Source organism: Solanum verrucosum, unplaced genomic scaffold (genome assembly GCF_900185275.1).
Source record: "Solanum verrucosum unplaced genomic scaffold, falcon-dt-bn FXZP01000268.1, whole genome shotgun sequence".
NCBI classification, from domain to species: Eukaryota; Viridiplantae; Streptophyta; class Magnoliopsida; order Solanales; family Solanaceae; genus Solanum; species Solanum verrucosum.
Genome location: NW_026019957.1, coordinates 5,191,065 through 5,210,972, shown reverse-complemented (window position 1 = coordinate 5,210,972; position 19,908 = coordinate 5,191,065). Strand labels below are relative to the sequence as shown.

At 31.4% G+C, this 19,908-nt stretch overlaps 2 protein-coding genes across 3 annotated transcripts; one reads left to right on the top strand and one right to left on the bottom strand.

The window, feature by feature from the left end:
• The first annotated feature begins 1,394 nt into the window (after positions 1-1,394).
• Positions 1,395-9,469, top strand: LOC125814546 (indole-3-acetate O-methyltransferase 1-like). 2 transcript variants are annotated; one of them, XM_049494001.1, is made up of 5 exons: positions 1,395-1,417; positions 4,723-4,829; positions 5,329-5,748; positions 7,423-7,698; positions 9,019-9,469. In XM_049494001.1, the coding sequence occupies exons 2-5, from the start codon at positions 4,770-4,772 to the stop codon at positions 9,370-9,372; spliced, it is 1,110 nt and encodes a 369-aa protein (XP_049349958.1). In that variant the 5' UTR covers positions 1,395-1,417; positions 4,723-4,769; the 3' UTR covers positions 9,373-9,469. The 2 variants fall into 2 exon arrangements, with proteins under 2 accessions (XP_049349958.1, XP_049349957.1); XM_049494000.1 differs by lacking the exon at positions 1,395-1,417 and having other exon boundaries at positions 4,518-4,829; positions 9,019-9,468.
• Positions 9,470-12,494: 3,025 nt separating this feature from the next.
• LOC125814603 (65-kDa microtubule-associated protein 1-like) lies at positions 12,495-17,261 on the bottom strand. Its single transcript, XM_049494067.1, has 10 exons — positions 17,177-17,261; positions 16,750-16,833; positions 16,330-16,533; positions 15,957-16,205; positions 15,643-15,858; positions 14,994-15,149; positions 14,596-14,907; positions 13,817-13,904; positions 13,086-13,234; positions 12,495-12,949 (listed from the first exon to the last, which is right to left on the bottom strand). Exons 2-10 carry the CDS (start codon positions 16,810-16,812, stop codon positions 12,662-12,664), a joined length of 1,725 nt encoding a protein of 574 aa, XP_049350024.1. The 5' UTR covers positions 16,813-16,833; positions 17,177-17,261; the 3' UTR covers positions 12,495-12,661.
• Positions 17,262-19,908: the final 2,647 nt, after the last annotated feature.

Here is a 19,908-nt window from a genome sequence, read left to right as displayed (position 1 = left end):
GGAAAAGATTTTTTATTGATCTTATAATTCATTATGAATCATCCATATTAATGTGAAATGTTCTGGCCAAATTAAATTATATTCCTTAATTTAGCTCTTGCAACATGGTCTATATATCTAGTATAAGTAAATGACCAAATTTTACATTTATATTATTAAAACAAAATGTGTAATGATCTGGCAAAATTAAATTTTACTCCTTAATTAAGCTCTTGCAACATGGTCTATATATCTAGTATAAGTAAATGACCAAATTTTACATTTATATTGTTAAAACAAAAATGAAAGATATTTGGATTGTTTATCTTATTCACTATGCATCATTCATAATAGTTTGTAATGATCTGGCTAAATTAAATTATATTCCTTATTAAGCTCTTGGGTCTATAAATCTAGTATAAGTAAATGACCAAATTTTACATTTATAATATTAAAACAAAATGTGTAATGATCTGGCCAAATTAAATTATATTCCTTAATTAAGCTCTTGCAACATGGTCTATATATCTAGTATAAGTAAATGACCAAATTTTACATTTATATTATTAAAACAAAATATGTAATGATCTGGACAAATTAAATTATATTCCTTAATTAAGCTCTTGCAACATGGTCTATATATCTAGTATAAGTAAATGACCAAATTTTACATTTATATTATTAACAAAAATGAAAGACACTTGGATTATTAATCAAATATGACTAATTATAACTAGCCAAATTTTATTTATGTATAAATAAAGGTGTGTTATCATTCATTTATACACATTCTACAATTTGTTTTTTTTCTTCTTGAAATAAGGTCTAGTGCATATTTACTTTAATCTATTTCTAATGGAAGTTCAAACAAAAAGTGAAGAAACTACTATGATGGCGCTTGTATCGGAAGAAGGAGTCATTTTCTCAACAATTAACATGTAAGTTAATACTCTCTTTGGTAAAATCATCCTTGAAATTAAATTGTATTACTATGTGTGCATCGTTATTTTTGTGTAACCATCTTGTGTCTGATGATCATGTCTCACATTGAATCGGGATAAGATCTCATGACTCGGTCAATCTTCCTCTTTTTTGAGATGTATTACTATGTGTACATCGTTATTTTTGTATTATTTTTGTATAAACATCTTATGTGTGATGAGAATATTGTCTCACATTGAATCAGGATAAGATCTCATGACTCAGTCAATCTTCCCCTTTTTGAGGTAGTTTTTTTCAAAGTGACTTTGGCTTAATTTTTTTTTTTTTATAGTATTTGAGTCAGGTCCATTTGTTTTTTTTTTCTTTTGAAATGAGTTTAGCTCAAAATAAGGTCTAGTGCACATTTACTTTGATCTAGTATTGATGGAAGTCCAAACAGAAAGTGAAAAAACTACTATGATGGCAGAAGGAGGAGTTAATTCTCAACAATCAACAAGTAAGAATATACTTCTCTTGCATAAAATAATCCTTGAAAATTAAATTATATTGCTTCGTATGCATCATTGTTTTTAGTTAACCATCTTGTATGTGATGAGAATGTCCCACATTGAATCGAGATAATTAGGATCTCATGACTATACCAGTTTTTCTCATTTTTAAGATAATTTTTCTTGAAAGTGAGTTTGGCTTGAAATTTAATTTTTATAGTATTAGAGTTAGATTCATTAGTCCAAACGGTGTATGGTGTGTGTGTGGGGGGGGGGGGGGAGGGGGTGAGAATGTCCCACATCGATATGGGACAAGATCTCATGACTAAGGCAATCAATTAACCTCCTTTTTGAACTAGTTGTAAGTGAGTTAGGTTTAAAGTGTAATTTTTTTTTATAGTATATTCAAAGTCAGGTTCATTAGTCTAGACGGTGTATGGTAGGGGGATGAGAATGTCCCACGTCAGATTGGAAAAAGATCTCAACACTCCTTATATGACTTAGACAATTCTTCTCCATTTGAGCTAACTTTTACATCTAATCCTTTTTAGAGTATGAATTAGCACTTAGCTATGGTCAAGACCTAATTTGACAGTATGTAAAATTCATTATACATAATCTTAATTAATCTATTATAAAGGGAAGTGGTCCCTATTATAAAATTTCATTCCAAGGGTTAGAGGTTACATAGATCAATTTGGTTCGATTTTTCACCTTATCAAACCAAATCAATAAAAATCAACTTTTTCTGTGTCAATTTTTCCCCTCTAGTAAAGTCTCCACAACACAAAACATATAATTAATATTTAGTATTTCTTTTGACCTAATAAGATACAACAAGATCCTTTAGCCACCTAGAGTTAGACCCTATAGTTGGGAACAAAATGGACCATGACTTCTGGAAAGATGACACTTAATTAGGTGAAACACTATTAATTATCACTTAATTTTCAGTTAATCTTAGTTCCTCTAGTAGACAAAATGTCAACTTCCAAATTAGATACGACAAACATACATAAATTAGAAAATTAAACCGTATTTGGAATATCAAATCATGGTTTAGGTATGTATTAATTACAAATATTACTAGTTCATGATTTGCCATTATCTAAAGGAACTAAAAAATTATACTTAACTAGCAACAAACACATATAATCTATGCTTTTTAGGATTTTTTAATAATTATATACCTTAATCATTTAGTGTATATATACTATGCATTTTGGCAAGAGGCGGACCCACCCCTCTAGGTGAGGTGCACATGCATCCGGTAACTTTGAAAAAATATGTATATCTATTTTAAGAAATTGACAAAAATTAGGATATAATTAATAGTGCACCCATGAAAAGCATAGAAGTGTCATTGTTCTATTGGTACAAGCTAGAGGATCCACTCGTGAGACCTGAGTTTGAATCAAACTAGAGTGTTTATTTTTACTATTTTTATTTTAAATTTATCTTAGAGCTCATATTTGAGCTAAGGTAATATTGGTGCATCCAAAGTCTTCTGATTCGCCTCATTTGGTAGTTGTTTATAGACAAAAAATATATATATATATATATTTGTTCTTATTGTTTGTGTTAGGTTTACCCTAATCGACATATATTCTAGTCTGATATTTGGACCCACAGATTTTATTGTTGCTTTATATGATTTTCAAAAGGGCTTTATTTATTTTATAATATAGTATTATTATATAACTTTTCATTTCTCTAATGATTATGTTAACGGATAAACGGTTATAGTCAAATGTGATTAGAGGGTTGCTGTAGCTAATTGATTTTCCTAATTACCTTCATTGTCTGATTATGGCATGCACGTTAGAATTAATAGAGGCGAATCCAGGATTTGAATACTTTGGGTGCACCAATATTATCTTAACTCAATTATGATCTAAACTTATAACAAAAATAGTGAAATAAAAAATGTAGTTGAATTCAAACTCAGGTCTTGCAAATGAATCTTCTAGCTTGTACCAGCAACACAATAACACTGATCTTATGCTTTCCATAAGTACATTGTTAATTATATCCTATTTTTTGTCAGTTTTTCAAGATAAATATACATATATAAACTTTTTTTTTCAAAGTTAACGGGTGGACGTGCACTCCACCTAAAGGGTGAGTCCGCCTCTGTTAGAATATATATACACACTAGCCACTATATGCTTCCAAATTATCCAATAGGATGCCTTAGGGTAGTATTTATATAAATAATCTTAGAAGAAGGAATCAAATAAGTTTGTAAAATAATTGGGATCTAGCTTTCAATGTGAGAGGAGAATAATAGGAGGTGAATCCAAAATTTTAATTTTATAGGTTTTGAATTTTATAATGACAATATCAAGTGTTAGTAATTGGATTCTAAACTTGGGGATCATTTGGTAGCTGATTAGGGTTATGAAGATATTAATAATGTAGGGATTTGTTATGAGTGAATCTATGTATTAATATTTTATGCATGTATTAGTTATTCAACCGCCTGTCCTACATAAAATAATACTTAGATTCCCTCATAACTTATTAGAGTACATGTATTAGTTATGCGGGTTTCTAAAATTGTTAACGAAAACGTCATAGTAATTTTAAACAAAAATTACTTAGTGCAGCCGAACCTGTATCCTAATTTCTAGTTCCGCCCCTAAAAAATAACAATATCTAGGTGAAGCGCATCCATTAACTTCAAATTGAAATTTGAATTTTCACTCATACATTTAGATTTTTAAATTCAGTCTGAATTCGCCTTTAACTGAAATTAAACAGGTATAGTATAGATTTAAAATAAGTGGTGGAAATGAGATTTAGGAGTTTATTGTTAAGATATAGCATAATAATCGAATAAATGAACGGACAAAAAGTTGAATGATCATTTCCTACTCCCTTTAGATCTCTTTGACTCTTTAATTAACAGAATTTTTGGTTAGAGATTCAATATAATTATGTAATTACGGCGTCAATCTTGGGCCTTGTTTGGTTTTATTTTTATTTACATGTGAAGCCCATATCCTCTTTATATGCTCTCTACCCACCCCCCTTAATTCAAATAATAAATTTATTCATCATCTTTAAATTTTTATTTTTTAACTTTTATGTTTTAGATTCTGTCAAAAGCACATATCTTTTGATGAGTATGTATCCTAACCACTAGAAAAATGATAAAATCCTTCTTTAGCTTTTCTAAACTCTATATATAACCTACTTGCATTTGTCATTTTTATAATTCTCAAACATATACTTAACCATAGTATTATTATTACTTCCTCTTGTTGTAGTACTAATAAAAATATATTTGTATGCAATATGGCTACATTAGGTGATAACAAAGACAATGTTGTGGTGTCCAATTTGAAGCTTGAAAGAATGCTTAGCATGAAAGGAGGCAAAGGTGAAGCTAGCTATGTCAACAATTCTCAAGCCCAGGTTCATCCATCCATCGATCTCTTACACTCCTTAATTTTAATATTGTTTCAATTTATGTAGCACTGTTCACATTTCTAGAGTCAAAACTTTCTAATTTTGACCCTAGTTTCGACATGATACATTTGAAAACAAAGTTGTGATCATTTGCCATATAAAAATGTTTATAATCTAGTAGTATGCAAGCTTCACTCTCTTTATCACCGTTTTGCCCTCCGGCTGGACCTTGAGGGTGGAACTGACATTTTTGGGAAGAAAGTGATCCCGTGAGTTTTCTCCATTCAGAAATAACACAAAAATGGTAAAGAACATTATTTTGCGATTCTAGCATACAAGAATTTTTTGCTCTCAGACTAGACCTTGAATGTGGAACTGATATTTTTGGGAAGAAAGTGACGGTCGTTTTCTCCATTCAGAAATAACACAAAAATGATAAAAGAACATTATTTTGGGATTCTTACTAACAAGAATTGAATTGAATTTTGTCGCGTATATTTTACAGGGACAACATGCTCGATCAATGCTGCATTTATTGAAAGAAACCCTTGACGGAGTCCAACTGATTAGTTCATCCGATAACGACATTCCTTTCGTGATAGTCGATTTAGGATGTTCTTGTGGCAGCAACACTGTTTACATAATCGACGTGATTGTTGAACACATGAGGAAGAGATTCGACACAACAGATCAACAGATACCAGAATTTTCCGTCTTTTTCTGTGACCTTCCGTCCAATGATTTCAACACACTGTTTCAATTGTTGCCTCCGTTGGCTAATAATGGGATGGAGGAATGTTTAGCTTCCAATAGCCACCGCTCGTATTTTGCTGCCGGAGTTCCAGGTTCATTTTACCGGCGTCTATTTCCGGCGAGATCCATTGACGTTTTCTACTCTGCTTTTTCTTTGCACTGGCTTTCTCAGGTTAGTTTTTCTGCTTCAGCATGGACATTTTCGAAAAAAAAAACAAAAAAAAAGTTTTTTATTTCCACTTTAATTTTATCATCGTATAACTTTTTCGAAATTATGAAACTCACTTTAGTATGCCTTTAATAATAGTTTTGTGTATTTCAACTTTTTAGTGTAAGTTCAATTTTTGCCTCACAGTGTGGTTTATGATATCGAGATAGTGGTATATTCACATCTCATTAGCAGAATAGGGGAATATGAAAAAAAGAATAGTAATAAAGATAGATCTCTTCTAAATTTGAAATTCTTTCTTTTGTGTTCTTTAATGATCAAATTTCTTAATTAAATATTTGACGGTATATAAAATATTCACATGGTAACTAACTGCAAGTAAATCTCCTGACAAGTATTGATTGTTAAGTCTGGTAAAAAAGGTAACTAACTTGATAGTGTATAAGTGTACATAATTTAAATTAGTTTGTATTTTGGTAAAACTCTCATAGGAAAAAAAAACATAATAAATAATTTCTTATTTTGTGTGTGTGTATATGTGTATTATTAAAACTAATATTTGAGACAACATATAATATTTTCCTAAACAGAATTCAAAAGTAGTATGTCATTAAAGTCATGGTCAGTTATAAAAATAATATAGAATATATAAGTAGTTACGTAGCATGGAGAAATAGATAGAGAAATGCGGAAATAATGGTGATTTTTGCTAATCCCGAGGATGATTTACCGTTAAAGGAAAACAAATTAATGAATTTTATATGGTTTTTAAGTTTGAAAATGCATCAACATCTTAACTACTTTATTTTCTTTGATAAGGTCACAAAAAAAAAATCAAAATTATGTCCCCTAGTTTTGTCAAAACCACTACCTGTTTAAGAGGATGTTTAGTGGACTTAATTTTATGTATTTTTTGTTCTTAAGCACTTTTTAATTTTTAAAAGTGTCTGGTTTTAGGCTTAGAAAGTACTCCTCTGTTTACTTTTAATTGTCATATTGCGTTTTTCAAATGTTTTTCAAAATTAAATTAATTACATTAATTTGATATTTTAAACAAAAAAAATTAGACATTCAAAAACTATACGAAAAGTACTACTATAAATTGCAATTTTTTGCATATCAATATGATGAAAAAATACATCATAAAATATTAGTCAAAGTTCTTATAATTTGACTCTGAAAAAAGAAAATCATGCAATTTAAAGTGGACGAAGGTAGTACTATCTTCGTCCATTTTTAATTGTCATAGTTTCCTTTTTTACGGTCAAACGATAATAACTTGACTAACATTTAAGATATATTTTTCATCATATTGATATGCAAAAATTGGAATATATAGTACTCTTCGTATAATTTTTGAATATCTAAATTTTTTGTTTAAAACATCGAATGAATACAATCTAATTTAACTTTGAAAATCAGTCAAAGTGACTTTCGAAAAATGCAACATAACAAGTAAAAGTGGACAGAGAGTTTAAGAAAATGGTCAAAAGTCAAAAGCAAATAGATATTTGCTTTTGACTTTTGACTTTTGACTTTCAATTCTTGATTTTGATCTTCAAATTGTCTCTTGAAATATTGTAACACCTTTCTATAAAATGGGACGAAGAGAATAGTAAGTTATAAGTGTCTTCAAGAAATATCAGATTAATTGAAGTTGTGTTTGAAATTCGATAGGTGCCGGATGTAGTGTTGGATAAGCAAAATGTTGCATACAACAAGGGAAGGATATACATCCATGGTGCAAATGAGAGCACAACAAAGGCCTACAAAAAGCAATTTCAAAGTGATTTGGCTAATTTCCTTTGTGCAAGATCTAAAGAAATGAAGAGGGGTGGTTCCATGTTCTTAGTTTGCTTAGGAAGGACCTCTATAGATCCAACAGACCAAGGTGGGGCTGGACTTCTTTTTGGGACTCATTTTCAAGATGCTTGGGATGATCTTGTCCAAGAGGTAACTAATTAATTGTCTCATTCTTCTTTATCCCACCATATAGGAGATTATAATAGGTAATTTGCATTGATTGTGTAAAAGTTGTTTATATTGTCGTTATATATGTTGCACTAAACCTTTTAACAGTTATTGTTATTCATGTATCGAGACCTCCAAATAGTTAATTATGTTTTAGAGGATTCGATATGAGTACGTTAACATGTTTAAAATTTGATCGAGCATATAACTTATACTTTCTTTATCTCAAGTTATATGACATACTTCCATTTTAGTCAGTCTCATAAAATGACATGTAGTTAACTGCTTATTTTATCCTTATGAGATTATTTGTAGTCACACGACTATAAACTATAGTATCAACAATCTTGTTTTCTTAAATTTCTTATTTAGTCAAACTGCATTATCTAAATGGGAACGAGGGAATAGTACATTTTGTTATTGCCTTCTTGTCTTTTCCTTTTAGTAGAAAAAGTTGGTAGTTTTGGGACAATTTTAGACTAGTCTTGAGAGTCACAATCAGCAACCATTTGATTCTTTAGCAACCACCTTAAGCAATAAAATTCAAGGGTCAACATCCATCTAGACCAAGTGCGTCTTGTTGACAAAACAAACAAAGTAGGATTGTGACTAAGCAAGCATAGGCATATAGTCACTTCAATGAATAGTAGTAAATCATGATTTTTGTTTCCTATCATTGTTTTTTAGGCCACCAATTGGACTAGTTTTAACTTCTTGTAATTCCATCATCTTTTAGCAATATCATAATGATAACCAGTCAAAATATATCACATAAATAACATTTCTTTCCGCTCAATTTATATAATATAGTTTGACTTGATATAGAAGTTAAGAAAGAACTATAAATCATTCCACTAAGGATAAAATAGACATTTTAAAGTCAAATTATTATTAAATATAAAAATGTATTGTTCTTTTTAAGACTGACCAAAAAGGAGAATGGGTTGTATAAACGGAGATAAAGGGAGTAGTAGTAACAAGCAATCTTTATTATACTCTCTTTGTTTCAATTTATATGGTTCACTTTTCTTTTTATCAGTCAAAAACGATTGATATATTTATATATTTAGTAATGATTTGGTTTTAAAATGCTCATTTTACCCCTTAGTGAAGTGACTTATTGTCATACAAATATCTATGACTTATTTTTTACCGCAAATTTAAAAATCTTTCTTTCTTAAATTTTATACCAGGCAAACTACAACACATAAATCGAGACGGATGAAATAATTATGTTACACAACCATATTGAATATGTTATTCATTTCTCAAGGTTTATTGAACATTTGTTTTGAATGACAGGGTCTAATTACAAGTGAAAAGAGGGACAACTTTAACATCCCAGTGTATGCACCAAGTATACAAGATTTCAAGGAAGTGGTTGAAGCCAATGGCTCATTCACTATCAACAACCTTCAAGTTTTCAGGGGAGGGAGTCCTCTAGTTGTCAACCACCCTGACGATGCAGCTGAAGTCGGACGAGCCTTAGCCATCAGCTGCAGAAGTGTTAGTGGCGTCCTTGTGGATGCCCACATTGGTGAACAACTCGGGGACGAGCTGTTCACTAGAGTTGAGCATCGAGCCTCACGCCATGCAAAAGAGCTCATTGAAAAACTTCAGTTTTTTCATATAGTTGCTTCCCTTTCTCTTGTGTAGTTTTGTGTTTGGGTAATATTTAGTTTAAGTACTTGAAATGAAGTTTGTGAAAGTTGAACTTGTGTTTAGGCTTGACAATTACTCCTCAACTCAATATTTCAATATCCAAATGTTGCTTAATTATTTATGACTTATTTTAGATCACATTTTTTCTTTCTTAAACTTCATATCTAATCAAACTACATTACATATATTGAAACAGAAGAAATATATTTATGAACAAAGGGTATAATCGTCTTTCCCTCTTCGACCTCAACCAAAAACAAAAGGTGAAGGAAAAAAGTTTCAATATCCCAAATGTTACTTAAATATTTACGACTTATTTCAAATCACAAATTTCAAACATATATATCATTATTTTTTCTTAAACTCCGTATCAAATCAAACTACATCACATAGCTGAACCAGAGTGAATATTTATGAGCAAAGGGTATAATGGTCTTTCCCTCTTGGACCTCAACCAAAAACAAAAGGTGAAGAAAAAAAGGGTGTGGGGTCAAAAGTGGAGAAGCAAAAAAGAGAAGTCAATTCTAATTTCTATATATGTTTGTTATTCGATCTTGTCTGATTTCCCTTTTTTTAGTATGACATTATTAGTACTGTAGTTTGGTTGTTAAATGATGATTTTGAATTTTTTATGTCCCCTTGGTCCAAGCATAGTAAATAAAGTTATATAGTTAAATCAACTTCATCTCAATTCCTTTATTGGTCGAATATATATAATTTTGTCGGAGTATAGATGTCTATGGATAATTGTGGGGTATATATATACTCTTTGTACCTAACCTTTTTTGTCATGTCTAATTTCTTCTTAGGCAAAACTTTCTTCATCTCTTTTTACATGAGTATCTCCATATGTTTACCCCTAAATTGGTAACCATTAAATTTGTTTCATGGTCCAACGGGTCCAAGGACACGCAAATTAAGATGACCAACAAAATAATGCTAGATTGGTAAATGGAAATAATAATGTATGACAAGTGAGACTATAATGAACAAAAATAAGCAAACAAATCAAAGTAGAAGATTCTTATTCAGGAATATAATGACCCCTATTTACATGATTCAATTGTTATTCATGTGGTTTAGAGTCCTTATGAGTGAATCTTTTCGAGAACGATTGTAGTTTGAACTTATCTTAATCGGTCAATATCTCATATAAGATTTTGCATTTCTAGAGTTAAACGGGCTCATACCATAATCCAATCTCTCAGTGAACAAGATTGGCCTTATTGATCTCCTTTCCTTCTTTGTATGATTTGTTAAGATATATGTCTCACGTGATTAAGTAGAGTTTGATAAATAAAAGAGCTATAATTAAAGAATATTGGTAAAAAAAATTATGAGATAATTTTTAAGGCAATTAAGTAACTTTCCACTTTGATGAAAAGTGGAGAATTAAGCTGTTCTTTATAACTGAGAGGTGTTGATGTACAAAAAAAAAGTGATTGAGAAACGTAACATGAGCCATCATGAATATTGATCAATGCACACATGTCATGTTCGCATGCTATACACCACACATAGTGGACATGTGTCATACATATTTTAGTGGGTACGTTTTTATACTAACGGGTCATGCATAACTAGTGTCATACTTCAAAGATGTTAAGAGGATATTTAAATGCCCATATAATTTAAGTACTAATGTAAGTTATCCGACCAAGTTGAGAGGTTTTTTTTTTATGTATTTTCTCTAACCTCTTTGACAAGTGTCAAACATGCATGGACGCCATGCCTCCTTTTGTACGTGTCGTGCTTGCATCACGCTGCAGAATTGTCTTGTTATTATAAATAATTCATTATGACTTCATTATATTACCCATCGAGAAAATAATATTATAGGTTTATACATCTATTTCTATGTGTAATTAGAGTATAAAGTAGTCTTAAAATGATTTTCCTCTCTTAACTACTAAAAAAATGTAATGGACTTAGGTATGTTTTCTTGATCAAAGTAATGTTATTAATTGTTTGTGAAAATCATTGAGTTTCATTATTCTAATATCATGTTGGGTTTTCAACTAGATTGTTTATGTTTTACATTCTATATGTGATTTGTTAATCATCAAATTAAGTGATCGAATCTTTATGAATAATTAATTTTAATGATGATTATATTTGTATTCAATTATCCATAATTCGTATTCCTGTAAATGAATTTATGGGTAAATTAAAGTTCGTGATTGTAAGACATTCTTGGATCGTTCAAAGATTCATAACGTATTTTTATAATTATTGAACATTGAGTCGATAATTTAGATGTGTCCATATTCAAAGAAGTAAATATTATTGATTGGCACATTGATGATTATCAAATTATGTTCTTTCTAAAATATAATTGTGTTTAATGTTGTATTTTGATGTTTCTCCCAAAAGAGGATACCATCATGCATTTAAGAGTACATAAACTATTTCTAAATCTGATGTATGTTTAAGTTTATAAAAGCATTAATGAATGAGTAGCCATTGTTCTTCATTCGCACTTTGCTTCTATTATGATTTTTAATAGATTCAACTTCTCATATTAATGTGAACGGATCAACTTTGGAGTTTTAAATCTTGACGTTGAAATATTTACTGAGAAGCCAACTGCTATTACTGAACTAGGAGTTATGAGGAAAATCCTATTATAAGTAGTGAAATCGGTCTAATAAATGAAGCCTATTGTTTATGTGAATAAATATTGTAGGTAACCTTAAGACTACTCTTCCCAAAACTGAAAGCTATAAAGAATTTTTTAAGCGTGCGAAAAAATGTTTTAAGTACTAATGGGTACCTTTTACCACCATGAAATATGATGGTTCATCTACCATGCATAAGCATATCATGAAATAACAAATATAACAGCATGACTCAAGATCTTAAGAATGGAAATAGATGTGTATTTTCTTGTGTAATTAATCATAAGCTGATTACGGTCTCTGAGTATGAGCATAGATACACTTCTACTTACACTTGTATAAAATATATTATGTACCTATTGTTTAAAAAAAAAATCTAATTTCCTTACTGGACCTAGATACACTTATAATTTTGGCCATGAATGTTTTAATTTGTTTGTTCCCGTGGCAAAAGCTAACCACATTTGCTAGAAGTGCTTAAACAATGTCGATGCAGAATTCAGACAAATGCAAATGATTCAAAGGAATTTCTAATATTACCACTATAACACAAACAGCTAATCGGTCTCTACGTGATTACTCATCGAAAAATTTATCCTGCTACATGATCCGGGCTACTAATCACAACAAAAGATACTGCACATATGTCTCTAATTCAGTAGTTACTATTGTGTGCTGGGAATATGTTCAGTTCCAGAAATGTGAGAGTCTGCATCATCTTTTGAAGTGGCTACATAGTTTACAGGAGCAACCGTTCTCGAGTGGTCTCTCTTCCCGTCTTTAGTTGTTGACCTGGAACCATTTTGATGTGAGTTAAGAGACAGCCTTCTGTTGCCTGACCCGTTTGCTCCTGGACCCACCACCTTCTTTGTACCAAGGGGTCGAGCAGCGCTTGGTGTTGATCCAAATGGTGTTTCTTGTTCTTTGATCTGCTCATGGAACTTCTTCTGGTCCTGCACACCAATAGAATGCTTGTAATAACGAGCCCCTTATATAGTAAGAAGTATGGATATGAACTTGAACACACGATTAATGAAAAGTATTACGCGTCAAAAGATTGACCACAAGCCTAAAAAACAATGCACTTACCCTCAACCTTCTTTTCTCTTCTTCTCTATCTTGCCTGAGCATCATATATTCATCTAGCATGGCAAGAAGTGGAACACCATCATATGTGAATGTGGTGTCACGATCTTGTTCCCATGCTCTTGTTTTGGCAATCAAGGAATCCACAAGAGCTACATAGCCAACATTGTCAATTAGCATTATAATACCGGGGTAAGGATCATGTCACTGGGCAATTAACAGGGAAATCTTCCGCCAGTAATGATCAACATTACAAATTAAGGGATTACATATTCAGACTCAGCAATTTGTATGAATAATTATGTAAACTTAAATTGTTGAACTTCCTCCGGAGAGCAAAGAATCTCAAAGCTCCTTGAGTGGAAGGGTAAATTTAGTAACCTAAGACACTAGATAGAGTATCAATGGAATCCTTGCAATAGTAATGGCAGTATGAATAACATCCTAGAAACATGTCAAGTAGCACTAAATAGGTACTTATTTAAAGTTATTTGATTCCTTTACTCGTCATATACCAAGAATCAGATGTGTTTATAATAATTTGGTTTATTCATTTTTCAGTTTTTATATTTTAACTAAACAAAGAAACCAAAAAATTAAATCTTATCCGAGACCAACCAAAACCAAAAACCAAACCTAATAAAAAAAAAGAAATTCAATTTGGTTTGGTTTTTCGGTATAGTCCAAATAATGCACACCCCTACATAGGGATATGTATCACCATCTGGCAATACCTGGAATTTTGCCGACCAATATCCGAGCCTTTTCAGCCCTCTTCAAATTTAAGTGTGCACCTCTGCTTGCATTATACCGGTTCTGATCCTGTTTCACCATAAATGATGACTTTTTAATATCATAATTATCGGGAGAGACACCTCCAACATGTTTTGATGAATGGGGAGCATGCAAACCACATTTTAACCAAATTCCAAAATCTTATCGGTATGAATCAGATTACTATAAAAACTTGCTCATTAGTACTTCTAAATTATAAAGATGGTACAGATGAAGCCAGAATTAGAAGCATCTGTTTCTAGGCAGATGATTGTTTATCTTCTACAACTGACTATCATATACCACATATGAGTGCATCAATAAGCCCATTTTCACTATTGCTCCAACAACAACTAAAATTTCTAATAAACTTGTGATTACTATATTCTTTTAGTAATCAACCACACTTTCATGCTGTAGATTTTGTAAAGCGGCTAAGCTAAACTTTCACTACACTTTCAATTTTCTTATCAAAGAATGCTTTACTGGTTTCTTTGATCTCTTTGGAAGATATATTTATGAAAAGCTCAAACCATGAATAGCCAGATTCTTTTTCGAGATAGATCCCCTGTGATTTCAATTACTCCCTCCATTTCTTTTATGTGACTTTGTTTGGGTGGGAAGACAAAAAGAGAAAAGGGGTGGTGTTTCCACTGAAAGTAGCATACTAACAATCAAGATTAATTTATCTCATATTTACATAAAAACAGACAGCATGAAGAAGACGAGATATATTTACCCTGTTGTAGTCTTCAAGCCAGCTCTCTTCTTCACAAGATGCCATCCATTTTTCAACTTTATCCAATATTTCTTTCCTGCTATCAGCCTCCTCTTTTGCTTTCACAATCTGGTTGTCCATGTCCGCAAGTAACTCTGCAGGCTCAGTATTCCCAGAATCAATTAGTGCCATAATTTTGTTTTGAGCAGCCTCGGAGTCAATCTCTATGTGGGCACAAGCGAAAATCTCTTCAAGCACTGCCTGCTTTTTGAAAGCAATCTCCTTCATCCTGCTAGCTTTTAGCTGATCAAGTCTTTCAACTTCCACTTCAGCCTGGACGATAACAAGCTAAAGTCAATTACCGACAAGCTACTATAAATGCTCAAAATAAATTTCAAAACACATATCATCTCCTATACCTGTTCAATCAGATCAAGAGCAAGAGCTCCAGGAATGGACACTTCATCAACTGAAGCAGATATGTTGCAGGTGACATGGTCAAACAAGCTCCGTTCTTCTTCGGTTGTATCCATCAAATTCCATAAATCAATCAGTTGAGTTGCAAGTTCTTGGAGCTGCAAGAGGGGGGAGGGGGGGTTAAAGTTAGAGAGTGTGTTTCAAAGAAATGGAGGACTGGCCAAAACACTTATCATCTAGACACAAGAGAACACTACTCACTACTTAGACACAACCGAAGGCCTTAGTTAAATTCCATCTTGATGTGATTTTCCAAATTATAGTGAAAAGACTACAGAGAAGCAAATTAGCAATTGCAAGCAATTCCAACATCAACAAATGCTATCATGGGCAGGTTAATGAACTATGAGAAGCTAATAATGATTAAACAATTCAGAGGAGAAAGTTTCCTTTCATGTACAGAGGATGGACAAGAGATTCCATATACAGCAAGGTACTTAAGGATCCACGTACAGTCGAACAAAATTTGACATAACTTCTAGGTATTTCAACATATGTCCATTATTGACTGTTCATATACTGTACATCCTAACTTGGTATGAAGTGTTAGGCTAAGTGAAAGGACCAACTTAAAACAACAAGGGCTTTTACCTTCTGCAATCTTTGCTTCTTATCTTCCTCTAGTGCTAAGACAGTTCTAGCCAGACTTGATAGTGTGTCATTGCTTATACTTTTCGATTGTACACCAGTAGAATCGTTCAGGCTTGGGTGAACTTCAGTGACAGTACTAAAGAAGTCAATGCCGAGAACAGCACATAGATCATGTATTGTGCTCACGAAATCAAGGACTTGGTGCAGTCTCTCACTCTGCGATGTTAAACAAGGATGTATGGTGAGTAGCTCATTGGAGGCTGAACTAGTTTAACAGTTGTAAAGGAATAAATCCGACTAAAATATGGCTAAACCTTTTCTTTTTGAAGATCTTGAAGCTGTGCATGAAACTCATCCAGCTTTTTAAGAGACAAATCAGACTCATCTACTTTAGGACTCTCTACTTGCTCACTAGTCCCTGCAATCTCGCTGCCAATCTTCTCGATTTGTGATTGTACATCCAAGAACTTTTTTACTCTTTCGTCTTTCTGTTTCCACAGTTTTTCCAGTGCTGGTGCTATAGCTGCAAGTTGTTCCTTGATTGATCCTGAATTCTTCTCAGGCTGCAAACAATCCCCAAGACAAAAAAAAATCGAATATTAGAAAAGGAAACAGTCTAATGACCTCCAGCTAAGAATTTTAAATAACTCCGCCTATCCATAGCCAATCTGAAATTCAATCACTCACAATTCCATCATATGTTTTCTCTCCAAGGGCTGATAGCAGCCTAGAGAATTCAACTTTGGCATCTGCCAAAGCCTGAAGAAGGTGAGCCCGCGATCTCACTGCTTGGTCAACTTTTCTATTGTAAACATCCAAGCACTCCTGGTCTATCTGAAGAAGCATCTTATCTCTATCTTCATCAGTTTCACCAACCTCATCCCAAATTTGCTGCATTTTCAGAAAAAAACTATTTAGCCATCACTCATTATACTATTACAACTATATTGCTCCAAATCTCCAAAAATGTCGCCGCACTACTGTCTACTGATCAGCATTTTGGAATAATCCTAGCAACATATATTAAGAATACCTCATTGCTCTTACAGATAATACATGATTTATTTGTTAAACAAGAAATTCAACATGAAGAATAATAGAAATTGCCTGCAACTGCTGTAGTAGAAAACTACAACTTGTTTCTCCATTTTGAGCATCCACTCCTCCCATCTTCAGTTACTCCGATCAAACCTGAAACATACATATATATATATATATACAAAACCAGGTCAAATTCAAAACACAAAGCCATATATCGTTTCAAATACAATGAAACTCGCACTACAACATAATAATAATCATTTTCCTGTGTGAATAATTGACGAAATTAAAAAGCAGAAAAAGTGCTACGACAATCGAATCTTCTCCTTATGCCACAAACGAAGTGATTGAACACAACAATTCATTAGTCAGCTTTGACATGTAGTCAAAAAATGCAGTGATGAAATTCCAACATGATCCGTTATATACAGAAATGTAGTTCAAAATAGTACCATACCGCCATAACTAGTCGAAAAAAAGCAGGAATGCTTACAGAGAAAGTAGGGTTTAGTTAGGAGAATGTGGTGGACAGATCTGCTTGACTATCACTACTACTATCAGAATTTGTGTAAAATCAGTGAGCAGAGTGAGTGACCCCTCTAGGACAGTGAAAAGGATATATTGGAAGACGGAAATATAGAGAGTCCAGTGTGGGGCCCTCACTGCCTCTTTCTATATGTAATGACTCAGAGATAATCTTTTGCCACTTCTTATGGATTTATTTACCAACATGACATTGACATTTGATTCGATCGCACTAGGCGAGTTCGGAGCCAAAAAGACAACCAATTGAGTTAACTTCTTTGAGAAATATAGTGCCCGGTGAGTAAATATGTTTAAGATTCTACTTTAGTAATAGAGGTAAAATTAATATATCAATCATTTTTTTTTAATAGGCATGTCAAGTTAAAATTTGACAAATAAAAAGAAAGAGTATATCGATATTAGTTATTTTAATTTGTTGTTGTTTTCATAATTTATGTATCTATTAGTTATGTGGTTTCTGAATTGCAAATCAAGTGTGATATCAATTTTATATATAAATAACTTACTTTCTAATTAGATATCAAACACTACATAACTTATATAAATAAGCTATCTATTTATAAGCTACGAAACGACTCTCATAATATAATTGTGTCTATGAGGTCATTCCGTTAACATGAGAAGATGGAATATCAGAGAATTAAAATTATTTTTTAATATTTTAAATCAAAATAGAATATAAATCTGATCTCAGTCTTAATTCTAATTATTTTATCCAATTTAATATTATTTTATGTCATTTTAGTGTCGATAAGACTATAACTAATCATACATTAGCTGCAAGAGCTAATGATTGAACAACTTAAGATATTAATAATTTACTTCATATTATTATCCTATAATTTAAACTAATGGTCCTATAACTCGACAAAACTATGCCATTATATACTTGTATTATCCCATACGGCTATAGATTTTGATTAGGGGAAAAAATAATTATTTATTATAGTTGGGGCGGAGCTCTAGAAAGTGATGGTGTTGGCTTAAGTAATAATAAAAATATTATTCTCTACATTTTAATTTATACATTTATTTGATTGATTTTCAATTAATTATGAATACATAGAAAGAAAGATTATTTGGGATTTATCGTCTTCGATATGCAAATAATAATGTCAGTAAAATATTTTAAACTTAATATCTTAAATATATCGTGATATTTGTGTGAATAATAAAAGTTTTTTTTATTAAAATAGAATAAAAAAATTAAATTAAATTAAATTGACGTCAAATTAGAAAAAGGCATGAAGTACTAAAAAATGGAATTTAGATTTATTATCGCTTACGAAATAAATAAAAGGAAAAAAACTTTTCAGGTTTCGTAGGTATAAAAATAATTTTTTTTTATGTAAAAATAAAGATTTTAGAGTTGCAATAAACTCCAAGATTGTTGAACTTCATGCAATTACGTAATTAAGGGGAAGAGAAAGGGCATATGAGTAAAAAAAAGCATCATAAAATAATTGAAATCAGTTTGCGTTGATCACGGGCAAAAGTGATGGTGAACACTTCTAGGTGTCATCAAAAATCAATGATCTTAATGACTAAATGCTAACTTTGGAGACCTAGTTGTGTAAAATCAGCATTATAGACTCAGAGGCAAACCACGTGTTCCGTTGAGGGTGTACGTGCTTCCGTTAACTTTAAAAAATTATATAATCTATATATACGCATTGAGATATGACATATACTTCCTCCGTTTCTATTTATATGTCGTTCTTACAAAAAAGAATTATACTTAATACTTCTTTCGTCCACTTTTAATTGTCATGATTTATTTTTTTTAGAGTCAAACGATAAGAATTTTGACTAACATTTTATGATGTGTTTTTTCATCATAATGAATAATGATATGCAAAAAATTATAATTTATAGTATTTTTCGTATAGTTTTTGAATATCTAATTTTTTTGTTTAAAATATCGAATTAATGTAATCTAATTTAACTTTAAAAATCATTCAAATTGACTTTCGAAAAACTCAACATGTCAATTACAAGTGGATGGATGGAGTACTTATCATTTCACAAAATCAATGCATAAATGACATTATTCCTTGAGAATTACTCCCTTTGTCCCTAATTACTTGTCCATTTTTTCTTTTTTAGTTGTTCCTAATTACTTGTCCATTTTGACAAATCAAGAAATTTTTTTATATACCTATTATACCCTCAATTAATTACTTTGAAAAAGGTAGAATTTCTTGAAAATCTTAAGTTTTTAATTCATCTACTTCATAATTAATAGGGGTAAAATGGTAAACTTACTATGTCAATAATTGTTTCTTAATAGGTGTGTCAATTCAAAAGTGGACAATTAATTAGGAACAGATGGAGTATTAGTCTTGAAAGTATGAATTTGACCAACATGGGAAAACTAAATGATTATTCATGTTCATTGATCAATTTAATTAATCAAAATAAATTAATTCATGTTCATTTATTGGAAAATTTGTCTTCAAGAGAACACTAAATAAGGGTACAATTGTAAACTTATTTAATTTCTTAAGGAACGTGAAATTTAAAATGGTGACATATAAATAGGAACGAGTGGAGTATTTTACCAGGCACAAAGACATTGAAACTATTTAGGTACGCTGATTTAAATGATGCACACCTTTGAGGTGTGAGGGGACTGAAATCTAGATTCGAATCCTATTTACTAAGTTCTATATTTTTTCT

Excerpts from the sequence above, each read along its gene's own strand:
- LOC125814546 (XM_049494000.1), top strand. The coding sequence starts at position 4,710 with ATGGCTACATTAGGTGATAACAAAGACAATGTTGTGGTGTCCAATTTG. Across the intron at positions 4,830-5,328 it reads TCAACAATTCTCAAGCCCAG|GGACAACATGCTCGATCAAT; the intron begins GTTCATCCATCC and ends TATATTTTACAG. Across the intron at positions 5,749-7,422 it reads CTTTGCACTGGCTTTCTCAG|GTGCCGGATGTAGTGTTGGA; the intron begins GTTAGTTTTTCT and ends GAAATTCGATAG.
- LOC125814603 (XM_049494067.1), bottom strand. The coding sequence starts at position 16,812 with ATGGGAGGAGTGGATGCTCAAAATGGAGAAACAAGTTGTAGTTTTCTA. Across the intron at positions 16,534-16,749 it reads TTCTACTACAGCAGTTGCAG|CAAATTTGGGATGAGGTTGG; the intron begins GCAATTTCTATT and ends CTGAAAATGCAG. Across the intron at positions 13,905-14,595 it reads GGCTTGAAGACTACAACAGG|GATCAGAACCGGTATAATGC; the intron begins GTAAATATATCT and ends ATGGTGAAACAG.